Source organism: Haemaphysalis longicornis, unplaced genomic scaffold, assembly GCF_048455015.1.
Source record: "Haemaphysalis longicornis isolate Haplotype H1 unplaced genomic scaffold, Haemaphysalis longicornis Haplotype H1 scaffold_1, whole genome shotgun sequence".
Classification (NCBI taxonomy): domain Eukaryota; kingdom Metazoa; phylum Arthropoda; class Arachnida; order Ixodida; family Ixodidae; genus Haemaphysalis; species Haemaphysalis longicornis.
In genome coordinates, this window is record NW_027526203.1 from 232,622,221 (window position 1) to 232,635,777 (window position 13,557).

Below are 13,557 nucleotides of genomic sequence, written 5' to 3' on the forward strand. Positions count from 1 at the left end.
TACATGGCCTTAGTGATATAATTCGAGCCGTAGAAGAACGTCAAGACCGCGAAAGAGAAGAAAAAAATTTTGGAGTAAGTTTTCAAGTTATCTGGTGGGCATAGAGCTGTAATTTTTGGCTGAGGCACTTTGCGACACCCTTATCTAAGTACTAGGTGTGTTGGGTGACTACGTCCTGCAAGCATTAAGATTTGAAGAAAAGTTGAAAAAACGTGCCCAGGGTCCCTTTAAAACTTCAACCACCACCTCCGTATCTCGGGCGAAACCATTTCCAAAACCCTGGTATCGGAATGAAGAAGCATCTGCATTTAGTTCCCTGCGGTAAGGAAAACACTTCCAAATGGCCGCATACTCAGTAACGCCCCGCAAAAGTTGGCGGCTTTGATTCTGAAAAACGAAGTTCCACTGGTATATTTTTCGCCACGATGCACCTGACCGCGCAATCGCTACACCCTCGAAGTCAGCCTCGTGGTTTCGCTTCACCACAGTCCACTCAAGTGACCAATCCGTGTCATCAACAAAGAAAATTTGGCGAATAAAGACACACAACATGCAATTCGACGCCGTAGTTTTTTCTGTGGTTGTGGCATTTGCCATGCGATGCAAGCGTGATGTTCTCCACTGCTCAGTGGCAAAGCTCAGTGCACATTTGAGAGCGATAGCTCTACTACGCAATGTCTCGAAAGGTCCTTCGTCGCGTCGTAATAACCTTGAGCCACCGGAGCGCAAAGTGTAACAGGTCTGACGTCAAGTCACGTGATTCGCTGTCGAGAGGCGTCGCAGATGCACTCTCTCGGAGCCTCGCCGCTGCGGTAAACTGACTCGGCGAGGGTTTAACGGCTGTTTCGCCGGCGTTTGATCCCTCAGTGTTGTCGTTATTGGCGCTCAGGCTGGGCCATCAATGCGTGCGCTTCAACGCAAGCGACAGGCTGGATCCAGTACTGCAGTAGATATAGCTAGACGGCATGCGGCGAAAAGGCAGTGATGTGTGCGGATTTTGAACGACATTTCTTGGTTGGCGCACCCAAACCGTGTGTCAGTTTTTGTCGGCCCAGTGTTACGCAAGTTCGTGCCATGATATGCACATTGTACTAATTTTTCTTTACTGCTCAATAATCTCAAAATATCCCTTACTTTTGCTCTGTCGATCTTTGCAGGGTAATATATGGAGACAACTCCTGTCTTTCCGCTTCCTTCTGGAGATTGTCAACAATGTACCATTTATAGTCACTGTAAGTAACCGGCCTTCATTTTTTTGCTTTCCAGCTTCTTATATCTATCTACCCATTTAGGCTGTGTGCAGCAGCAATAAAGCTAACATATTGACCATCTTGGGCATGCTGATAGGTCCAATTTTCAATTCAGTATGAAAACAAAGAGAACAAGGCAAAAGTGAAGATAAGGACACACACTAGGCCCTCGTGTGTTTCCTGTTCATTCTTTCCCTCGTTCTTTCGCTGCGTTGCACCTGACCATCACCACAGTCATGTAGCTTCTCCGAACAAATGAATGCACAGCCATGGTTGGCACAGTGTGTTGCACTTCCACAGAAACGAACCTATGAAGTCCTTCTTTAGACGCGTCGGCTCGGCTGCCAGAAATATATCCGAGATTTTTTTGCACAGGCTTACCTTACCACTGTCGCATCCCTCAATATCACAAAGCTGACAGAATAAGGCGGGAAAACTACAAAACTTAATCTGCTAAACTTGCAGGAGCTCGATAGAGCATGAATACGCACAATACTGTGCTCCCAGATTCTCCTTGCCGTTGCTGCTGTTAAAATAATTTATACGCCTAACGTGACTGAAAAGGCGTACAGAATGCATCAAAAAAAGGTGCGAACGTCTTATATTGTCTTATCGTGAGCACCGTCTGCTTCACATGCAGGCTGATGACCAATGACACTTAAGAAAGTCGGCAAACCTCCTTTTTGGCGCTACTCGGCGTTCGATTTAAATTCTATCCGCACCGTCCTAGTCGCATGAGAAATTTCTCCAGTGTGGATCGCGCATTCGACTGGACGAATGGAGGAAGCATATACAGTCCATGTAGCTTGCTGCAGGAACTATATACTCGGTACGTTCACAGCCGGACACAAATGGGCAAACCCGAGTTGTTATCCAAGCATTTTTATGCCGTATTTTTAAAGAAATTACCGGCATAGCCCCAAGGGACATCACAAGCTTTAACACTGCGCGGGTTAGTGCAAAAAGGTGCGAGCATGTCGGCCCTGACATTTAAAGGGAAGCGTGAAGTGAATTTTTCGAGCTCTTCTTTGTAGCTTCATCTTGTAACTCCGCTCAATAATCACGCAGTTTACAGTCAGCGGAAGGTTCTTTTTATTTCTTTTAAAGCTTGAAAGAAAATAAAACACCAATGGTCCAATCCGCGGTCATCTCGCGAACTGCGACAGTGAGGTCGCGCTTGTCTCCAACGCATTTTTATATCATTCCGGTATTTTCATGTTCTCTTTCTGGTAATTCGCCGTTAATACAGAATTTTCTTCCAAATTTAAAAATAAGTAGCGCAGAAGACGAGAGACACAGACAAGTAGACACACACGGCGCTTGTCTGTGTCTCTCGTCTTCTGCGCTACTTATTTGTAAGTTATGAACCAACAAGCCCAAATTTCCACGCTACTGAAGAATTTTCTTCATTCGCGCATAATTTCTGATGGTTAAGCCGGCCCTTCAACCTTTATTTTCGACCGGCTGATTAACAAGTGGGCTGTCACTGCCAACGTGATCAGATATGGGAATATGATGGTGCAATAGAAACGAGAAATTTTCGACCCAGCTTTCTTGTGAAAGAAAAAAAGAAATGCGCGTAAAATAAACAAACGACCCAAACAAGGTGTACACTCTCAAAACTTTAACCTTGTATTTTGAATGTTTGAATTTTGAATGTTTTGAATGTTTGAAGTGTTTGAATGCTTGAATGTTTGAAGTATTTTGAATGTTTACAACTCCTTATAATGTCCCCTTGAAACTTTCAGTTGGCGTAGCACTGCAAGGTCTTTAGAGAGTGACGGCAGCGAAATAATATTTGCGGGGACATTGAAATCATTGCAGACCTCGAAAAGGATGCCAACTGCTTTTCTGTTTACCTGAAGCCAATAATTGTTCCTCGGAACATCGAATAATTGAGATCCGCTGCTTAAACTAACCTGGAACTTTTGAAACGTGATAATGGGCAAAATTTGATTTAGACGGAATTCCTGACTTAGGTAGCTACTGCCTTTGACCGGCCATAGTGCGCTACGTTTCCGCAAAACACAGGAGCCACTGGTTAATTTGTTTCTTATCACGACTGTTATGTTTGAAACCATGATTGGCTGCACCATTTGTAACGTAGTACCGGAGCTTGTTGCGTAGCATCTTGATAATGTATTCTTTCATTCCCCTTTTCCCGATTAGTCATCCGAGAATATGAAGCACGGATCACGGACCAAATCAATAAAATAAAATGACGGTTCTGGAGCAATACGGCTCTTTTAATTAAAAACAAAAGCAGTCCTAGAAACTAGGATTGCTTTTATTGTGAACAAGGGTGCCGTCCGTAGCAAGTGACGTAGCAAGTGTAGCAAGGGTGCCGTCCATGAACAAGTGCTCCGTAGCCGCTGTTTGCTTCATTAACTTGGTCACCGACCCGTGATTCACTAATTCTTTCATGCTACCTGACCAGGCGGTATGGCGTCAAACTATCGGCTACGTCATCCCATGAATCGCAAATGACCTGTTTCCTAATTGTTACCTGTTTTGTGCTTTTTTACAGATATTTTATGCACCTTTACGGAATGTATTTATACCAGTGTTTCTTAACTGTTGGCTTGCGAAGTTTGTACTCGAAAACATGTTTGTAAGTATTTTCAATTTTTCTCTCTCTCTCTCTCTTTCTCTCTCTCTCCTTCCTTGTGTGTGCGTATGTGTATGTGTGTGTTTTCTTAATTTGGTATTATTCCGCCAAGATTGACATGGCCTCATCACTCTTGGCGAAATACTAGAACTGAATACAGAAGAGAAGTCGGTAGAAGTCACGCCAATCCCTTCTTCCAATTTAGTAGCAGCGTCAGCTCTCTCAGCCGTTCAAACCCCCTGCGTGATACAGTTCACTCCGTATTACGTTATGCACACACGTAGCACACACAGGCTACCAAATATGCACGCAACTAGGGCACAAGTTAATCTGACAGCGCACCCAGCATCTACCTCCCACCACTAAGTGCCGCCAACGCCTTTGCTTGCCGCGCCTATACCGCTTCGCCTTACCTCTCCGTATACAAACACCGCACATGCAGAGAAAAGCATCGGCATGTAGCACGAACACGGGGACAGATATGTTCGTAAACACGAAAATGCACCTGGGGCCCTACTCTCGACTGCACAAATTGCCGGCAATTGAGGCAATTTTCCGGAAGTCTTTTCTGATTGGCTTTCAATTTTGGTCACGTGCTTCCGGTTGACAAAGCGGTTGTGTGTGCTGTCGTCATTTTGACGTTTCATGTCGTTTACGGACACCAGTTCTAAAGTTTGCCTTATTTCTCGTTACTAAAGGCGCATAATTCTTGGCCGGCAATAAAAAACCAGACTAAATGCAGCGGACATGACAACGTAAGCCTGTCTTTGCTATTCAACAACAATACTGCTTGTAATACACACCCCCTCTGTGGTTGGCTGAGAAGGCGTGACGTAATTTAAACAGTTGGCGGGAACGATTACGTCATGCATTGGCAACTTCAGCCTGCGTAAAAGTGACGTAATGCTACGTAACAGCTTGAAAATGGCGGCTGTTTTTGTCAAAAAATACAAGCAAAATAGGGCACAATATTGCCCCGGCTTACGGCGCCGCGAAATGTGCGGCAATTTGCAGCAGGCGCAGTTTCGCATGCGCGCTGTTTAAAGCATGTTTCCTACCGAAACAAATTATAGTTTCAACTGCTTCCAAGTAAGCGATCATGGAACATACAAATAAACTGCAGTATTTTGCTTTTATGTTTGGCAATAAAATAAAAATTATTTGTTTGGCGTAACCGCAACATAAGAGGGCAGTACAAGCCTCTCCATGACAAAGAGAACCCAATGCATGGCATTTGTCCATACTTGTACGAGTAAGCTGTTGGGTCACATGATCGAACTCAAGAGAAAAATAGCAAAGAAAAGTGACTATTTCGTTCGTTACAGCGCTGATTGCAGTCGAGCTTGACGAATGAGTCAATCGGCGACATCGGTGCGCTCCGCGGTTATCAGGCGTAGCGCTTCGCTGCTCTTATGTGTCATAGAAGCGATGGTCGTGGCCGTCTTTTTCTGTGATCACGCCATAAACTTGTAACATAGCAGCAGACGATGGCGTGGCGGCGGTGGCGGCAGGGAAGGTGATAACGCAACAAAGCTTGCATTGAAGCAGAGAGCCCAGCTATGTTATTAAAAGCTATTGAAATAAATAAATAGACACGGTAAAAATTTTTGTGATGTTCTTTAGCTCGACATCCGCCTTTCACTCGCTTTTGGATCAACGTTACTCGATCGCCTTGTGGTGTTGGCGCCAAGTTTGACCTCGAGAAATATGTTTTTTCTTGTCAGCCTTAGCTACCGTCTTAATTTTTATAGTACATGCCAAGTGTTTTTATATCTTTCTTGCATAATATTTGATACCTTGGTAACGATCTTTATGAGTGACTCGTCAAATTACACTGCATGTCGTCATAGCTAAAGGTGCAGCACGTCACTGATTGCTTACGTCGAGCTTACGCAAAAAAGCATGGACGAAATGCCGGCAATTTGTGCAGTCGAGAATAGGGCCCCTGTAGTGATGGCCCATCCCTAGACCAACAGTTCCCAAGCGCGATCCAGAAAGGAAAGTAGGTATCTCTAGGTTGCCGAGGCAACCGCCGCGCCACGCTTTCAACAACAACGCTGATTAGGTAAATACAGAACGGGCGCGCGACGGTCTGCAGCTTCCTCCTTCCCACTGTCTTCGCACCTGCGCAATCGCTATAACCGCGGCCAGAAATGCGTTCTCCACGCTCCCTGAACCATCACACCCCTTATTCGCTATGTAGTGATCGCTGACGCTGTGAAATTGTGGAAGTAAGGGAGCATAACTTCTGCTGCATTCTCGTCGGGTACGGAGAGCGCTACGAAGGCTGCGGGAAACGATATGTAAATGTATATGGCCCGCCAATATTTTGTGATCCCTGTACATGTGCTCTAACAGACTTCCTCCCTGAAAATCTGGAGATGTGAATGCGCGGGGAAACGTTATCCTTGAATGCATCTATGACTGTCTTGTTCAAGACGGGACCAGCATTTACGGGCTCAGCTGAACTCAACACGCCGAGGTTGAGTTCAGCGGCTGTTTAGCGTCATGCTTCGCCCTATGGTGCGTAAAGACATTTTATAACACAAAGTTGCAGTTGGTGTAATGGTATTGCGACACGGTTTAGGAACGCGACCAAATGCATAAATATTAGAGAGTCATAGCATCATAGCAGAGCGGAGAACCGGTCCCGGTACGGTACCCGGTAGGCGACCAGCGCTACTGCGCATGCGCAGAGGCGAAAAACTGGTTCTGTGCATGCGCAGGTGTACCGAGTACCGCACCCCGACCGCTTTTCCGCTATGCTATGACTCTCTATTTATGTCGTGTTACCTTGCCGTTGTTTATTAACACCGTAGCTGTGTAGGCCGACACAAATCCGCCGGGCGTAGACAGAAAACCCGAGCGCACGTGAGCGCGTGCCTCGCGGCGACCGCCCGGTGTCGTCCGGGCTTGCGCATGGGCTTACGCCACGTGAGGAGCTCTCGCCTTCGTCGTCGCCGTCGTCGTGTAGCGACCGGCGCGCCATGGGTGCGCCTCGCTGAAGACGATGACGACGAATCTGTCAAGTGATCTCTTCACAATCCCCACGTGGAGATGGCCACCGGAGCATCTGACTAAGGAGTCGGGGTGTACCGAGGCGAAAACGCGCTACAAGAGGTGTTGCGGATCGGACACCTCGTTGCGGGTGCGCCGCCAAGAAACGAAGCCGTGGGAGCCCAGATCGAATGTCCCTTTAATGGCGGTGACTGACTTGGTTACAATGATAATGATAGTAATGCACGTACGCTCCGCTCGAGCGCTGGGTCTCTTCTTCTTCGTCGCCCGCTAGTCTCCAACATCCTCCGGGGCCTCAAGTGTGGCGGGATCCAGTTCTAGAAGACGTAGCTTCTGTACTGGCCTCTTGATGAGCTTGCCTCCTGGCAACCGCACTGAACAGGCTCGAACCAATCCGTCGGTGCCTGGGTACACTTCTTGAACCCGGGCTAGTGGCCAGAATAACTTGGGCGTCTTAGGAACGTCCACCAGCACAATGTCGCCGACCTTTAAATTTGTTGAGCGATGCGTGGGCGAGCGATGCGCTGATGGTAGCCGCAACAAATATTCATGTTTCCATCGCTTCCAAAAATCTTCCATCATTATCTGTCGATGTTGAAAGCGCCGGCGACAGTCAGTTCCATCGTGCGTACTCATGTCGTTCGACTTCGTCATTGCTTCAGGTAACGTAGTTAGTGGCTGACCAACTAAGAAGTGTACTAGATAGTCGTTTCTTCTTCTCTGAAATGCTCAGAGAAGCGTAGCATGCTTCAGTAGTGTGCTTCGGCGATTTGCAAAAGAAGCACTCGTTCCTTTCGGTCATCCCTGCTTGAGAGGCGTGCAAAGCCGACGTTGAGTGGCCGTTACTTTGTAGAGGGTCACTCGATTCGGTAGGAGTCGACACTGGAGCGCATTGCTCTCTTGCCTCGAGCTCGATTTGCGTGTATCTCAAGAGCTGCTCTAGCTTCTGGCAAGACGTTGTGGCACTGGTTGCCTCTACTGAAGCAGAAGGCACCGCTCCCTGCGTATCACCTTGAAGACGTCCATGGCGGTGGAATGCCAAGACGATCTCCTTCGGCAGCGCCTCCAGCAAAACGTCGTAAAGCATTGCCGAGAAGCTGCTTGTGGGTACGTCCAGTACGTTTAGGCATCGGACATTCAGCTGAACACAGTCATAAAGCCTGCGCAGCTCCTTGTCCTCCGAGTGAGACGTCACGGGCTGTAGCTCGCGGAGGTTTCGAAAATGCCGCTGTATGATACGGCTCTTGTCGCCGAACCTGTCCTTCAGCAGCTGAACGGCACTCTCATAACAGGCCTCCGTTGTTGGCAGCCCGGCGATGGCAGCTGCTGCTTCACCCGACAAGTAGTTTCTGAGGTAATGAAACTTATCGGTAGCGGTGAGAGCCCGGTTGGTGTGGACTGCGCCATTGAATTGCTCCCAAAACGACGTCCACCTACACACGTCTCCATGAAAGGGCTGGATGGTGAGCATGGGCAGACGGGGTCCAGAGATCTGAGATGGAACCGTCGTTGGGGCCTGTGGCGTGCTAACCGCAGCCAAGGGGGCAGGTTGCGCCGTGTCGCTGACGCCGAGTTCCTCGAGCCGGTACGTAAGGCGAGTCAGAGCCTCGAGCGTCTGGTCGTTGTAACGGGCCGCCGACTCGTACTCCCTTTCCAGCTCCTCGACAGGAACCGTGTCCTCGACCTGGGCGTCGATCTTGCTGAGCTCCTCGCGGCTAGCCACGAGCTTGTCCAACACCTTCCGGAGCGCGAGCCGGTCGGAGCAGCCGCTCTCTATGAGTGCTGTCGCCTCTGTAGAAATTTTCGTCGCTTGGGCTCGCCTTGCAGCGCGTTTCGCCTTCAGCCGGTCCATCGTTCAGCGAAAAAGTCCGGCTTACTCGCTTGGTAGGCAGCCCGGTCCGCGCGTTGTCTCCCTGGGTGCGGTTCCGAGAAGGACGAAGCTTGCTTGGGCGACCGTTTCTAGAAGAAACTGGTCGTCGCCGTCGCTCGCTGTCCACGTCGGTGGGAGCCGCTCGTTTTCCCGGGTTTCGGCACCAAATGTTGCGGATCGGACACCTCGTTACAGGTGCGCCGCCAAGAAACGAAGCCGTGGGACCCCTAATGGAACGACGCTTTTAATGGCGATGGCTGACTATGTACAATGATGATGATACTGGTGCGGTATGTTCCAGGAGCCTCATCTTCTTCCTATACAATTCGCAACAAGAGGATTTGCCATACGCGGCTGTGCCGTCGGAAGACGACGACGAAAGCGATGACGACGATTTCTACTGAATAAAACACTTTACATACCTTAATGGTCTTTGCTCCACAGTGCCGTCCAAAACGGCTTTGCACTGCTGGGGTCTGGCTGCTCCCTCTCTCCAGGGATCTGCTGTCAGTGTGCGGAGGAGTGAGGTCGACCCCCAGCTCTGCTGTTTCTCCAGCCTTGCAGCACTACTGCAAGCTGCGCCAATTTTTTTTTTCTCTAAGACATTTCTAGATAAATTTTTGTTTATTAAACGACTTATAAAAATGCAAAATAAGGTATATTGTGTGTGCGAAAAGTAAATGACTTTCAGCAGCGTTGCGTTGCATTTTAGGAATGGCGCGATAACTGCCTATCTAAGAAATTTGCTGCTTGCTGAAGTCGAGATGTATAATAAAAAAGCAATTATGTCACAAAATGTGAGAAGCTACTCCTTCTGTCCCCGAATTTCGCCCACTGCCTTGAAGTGAATGTTCTTTTTTTTTTTTTTGTGTGTGTGTGTGTGTGTGTGTGTGTGTGTGTGTGTGTGTGTGTGTGTGTGTGTGTGTGTGTGTGTGTGTGTGTGTGTGTGTGTGTGTGTGTGTGTGTGTGTGTGTGTGTGTGTTTTTTTCCGCGTTGGAGTTAACCCTGTTGCGTTTCCCTCACAGAACGATTTACATCGAGCCCTTCAGAAGTCTCAGTCCGCACTTTCTCAGCGGCTACTCATCCTCACCGCCACATTACTCTGTCTCATATTCACTAGGTGAGTGCATGGCGGCTCGCCGACCACGTGTTACACCACGTTAACTGGTATAAACTTGTGCACGTATTGCGACAACTTTTGCATTTGGTGGTTACAGGGACATATAATTCTAACATTTGTGGTCCTCTAACCTATGGCTACTTGAGGATGTCTGAACTTTACACCCCCTTAACCTTTTACTACGAAACAGCGGTACCATGGAAAGAACGCGCTAGTGGCTGCCGGAAATTTATCTTTTAGGTGTAAAGGCGAATTGATTTCAAGTTTATTCAGCAGTGGTTGTAATTTGTCATCAGTCATAATGCAATGGCTGTCCAAGCTTCCTGCCAGTCATTGCGCAAAAAAAAAAAAAACAGTGCTGCATTTTCTTCCGAAGTCAAATCCCCGATAATGCGATGCAACAATGTCCAAATGACTGTTGAAAATGGTCCGCTAGCCATAACATCAGGCAACAGTGTACAGAGAGACATTAGTCCTAACTTCCCCTGGATGAAGGGACGTTATGCTGCATTATGCTCATTATGCATTATGCTCAAAGCTTTAGTTCTTCTTGTGGATTTCATACCGTGCCCGAAGGGAAGCACGGTCGAAATACAAACCAAGAATGGAGGGAACTTTTGAGATCCCCTGCTGAACATAGCGGCAGCGGAAATTTTCTTGCTGGACTGGGTAAGCTCCTCTGAGACGTTAAACAGAAGCCCATCACGACTTGCCCCAGGCAATAAAAGAAGCCGTGCCAGACACGCAAAGGTCGAACGTGCTAGTGGTGCAAAGCAAAATAAAGAAGTATGGCAGTGAAAATAGGGGAGCCGACAAGCAATAGAAGGATATCGCACAAGACATTAAAGAGGTATGTGGTACGATACGTGAACTATCTAGCCGCGAAGCAGTCGGGCGCAGTCTGTAGATGTACACGCTCCTATATATAAATGACGCATGAACATCGGGAGTCCTTACCGAAGAAGGTGAGGAGGCAATTATGACGCCTGTACCAAACCGGGGAAACGACCAGAGCACATTAAGCATCTCCGGCCAATATTCCTCCTGCCAACCTTGGACAAAACCTTCGAGGTGGTGATATGATGTCAGAGGGCCTCACCTCATGTGTTTGATAAGGATGATAAACATCAAGGAGGTTCTTCGTCGAGACATAGCAGCCTTCAGGTGACCCGTACATCTTCAAGAATTTATGCTCCGCATCATGCACGATGCTTCTAAACACCCAGCAACTTAGAATTGAGAAAAAAAAATGTAGCGCTAAATATCTACAAAGTATTTCCTAACACAAGCCATAAGGACATCTTGAAGAAACTACAAAGCATCTAATGTAGTGATCGTATGTAAAATTAACTACAAAACTTTTTATGCGACCCCGGACGTCGTCATGGACGGGCACTCAATAAGTCCCCTCAGACCAAGGAAGGGTGAACCGCAAGAGCTGATTATCTCCCTCATCCGCGTCTACATGGTCTTCAAAGGCGTGTTCGCCCAACGAGAAATAGTGTGACGCGGATGCAGGACACGACTCATGGTAGATAATGACAGACATATTTACAATATTTACAAGCAGTCATGACAGAGCCTGCGTAGGCTGCACGCCAGCCCCTTACTCGTCGTTGTTGATGGTGGGCACCATGGTGCATCGTCCACATATACCATCACAACAGTTGTTAGCATTTACTTACATTTTGACACCTATTACATCATTTTGCGGTGCTATCGTGTGCCTCAGGATACAACAAGCACAAATTATAGGAAGAAATAGCTCTATTCACCAAATACATGCAAAATATAGGTCTCAGCTGCTTCCTGACGAAACAAGCGACACGGTTTATTCGGCATTGCACATATTCACACGAACTCTGCTACCCGATCACAAAAACATAGCAACAAAGGCCGCACTCAACGTCACTTGTTCCGCGTCACGAACTTAGCATTCACCATAAGTGTAAAATCTCTCCCGATTACAAATTCTTGATCCTCGTCGCTTAACGTCACAGATGCGACGCTGATCCACTGACCAACGGCATGTGTCGTTCCAACCGCCTCTATAATGTCCCTTGTGGACTAGTTCTAATACCATCCTACCACAGCACTAAGCCCAAAGTCAGGCACACACGTACAGCCCTTCAAAGGTTCGCCGAGGTGACCTTGCACGTGCTTCTAAACGCTGTATAGCCTTTCGTTCTGACAACGTCCTGTGTGACCTACATACCTATGACCGCACGACAGTAAAAGCGGGCACAAAGCGTTATCTTTATATGAAACGAATGGCATTGCGTTAGTTGTTGTACACGCTTGCTTAGCACTGTCTATTTGAGTATTTACTTTGCGCAGCTTCGACAGCTCCCCCGAAGCAGCAAAAAATCACTGGGACCGTCGCACATACCGCTATTTTCGTTATTCTGTGCTGGGCGTCTTTGAGATAGGTTATCACCGTTGCCTTCCTTTCGTCTCTCGCTCATGTATTGGGCTCTTTGTACGTCCAAATAAATTAGGTTTCCCTCCTAAGGCTGACATATTGTAGCGGAGGACAGCCTAACCAGCCGCACTGACCCTAACTGTAACGTAATCAAATTGATCCAGGAAGGAACTTTTTTGGGAACAATAGAACGTCTTTAGGAATCGATTAATTAACTGATCGATTAATTGATTGATTGATTGATTGATTGATTGATTGATTGATTGATTGATTGATTGATTGATTGATTGATTGCTTGATTGATTGATTGATTGATTGATTGATTGGGAGGTTTACCGCGCCAACGCTACACAGGTTATGAGGCGCACCGTAGTGGAGGACTCCGGATTAATTTTGACCACCTGGGTTCTTTAACGGGCTCCGAAATCTCGAACACATGGCAATTTTCGCTTAAGCAAGGTAACAATCCGTGCCCAACGCTTCTGGCTCTACCGACAAGGCAATACCGATGCTTAGGTACCAAATTACAACTCAGATTAATCAGATAACATAACTAGTGAAGCGTATCTCCATAAAGCGACAGGGGCTTGACCAACATGAATTACTCGGAATTTCGGAAGCGTTCATCATCCCACGATTCAAGTATTCAGCCCCTTAACTTCTACTCACACATAGGAAATCGGACAAGCTCCACAAACCGATATTACCCGTGGATAGATAATTAACGCTACACTTCACGATGTTCTTTGAATGGTATCTTCCTTCAGTAATACCTCATTAACATTAATAGAACATGACAACTTGGAGGCCCTCATTCATTCAGCAGAGAATGGTGTTGCTAACGGACGACTGTTGCTAACGGGCGCCGGAGCCTCTTTAGCCCGGCAACTACAGGCTACAGGCGTTCTTAGCCCTCTCTCTCTCTCTCTCTCTCTCTCTCTCTCTCTCTCTCTCTCTCTCTCTCTCTCTCTCTCTCTCTCTCTCTCTCTCTCTCTCTCTCTCTCTCTCTCTCTCTCTCTCTCTCTCTCTCTCTCTCAGTCTCTCTCTACGCCGCGCAGGAACGTCGGGTGGATTATGTCTCTCTCACTCATCTCTTCCCCGACCCTGTTGCAATCATCCGCTCCAGAAAAAAAAAACAGACTACACTGTTCTGCCCTCAGGTTTAGTTCTAAATCAGGTAGCATTCGTGGGTATAGTCAGTATTCTATTATTTTATTTCGGCACAGGGCGAATGGAGGAGTAGGGTTGAGAAAACCTGGAGCGAAATCC

At 47.4% G+C, this 13,557-nt stretch overlaps 1 protein-coding gene across 1 annotated transcript in view; it reads left to right on the forward strand.

Annotated features, from left to right (window-relative positions):
- The window catches only part of LOC144158184 (potassium channel subfamily T member 1-like), a 500,316-nt gene that overhangs the window by 413,876 nt on the left and 72,883 nt on the right, over positions 1 to 13,557 (forward strand). Inside the window, exons 6-8 of the mRNA XM_077688878.1 lie at positions 1,158 to 1,232; positions 3,778 to 3,861; positions 9,772 to 9,866. Coding sequence (XP_077545004.1) covers positions 1,158 to 1,232; positions 3,778 to 3,861; positions 9,772 to 9,866 — 254 coding nt within the window. The remainder of the gene's footprint in view (positions 1 to 1,157; positions 1,233 to 3,777; positions 3,862 to 9,771; positions 9,867 to 13,557) is intronic.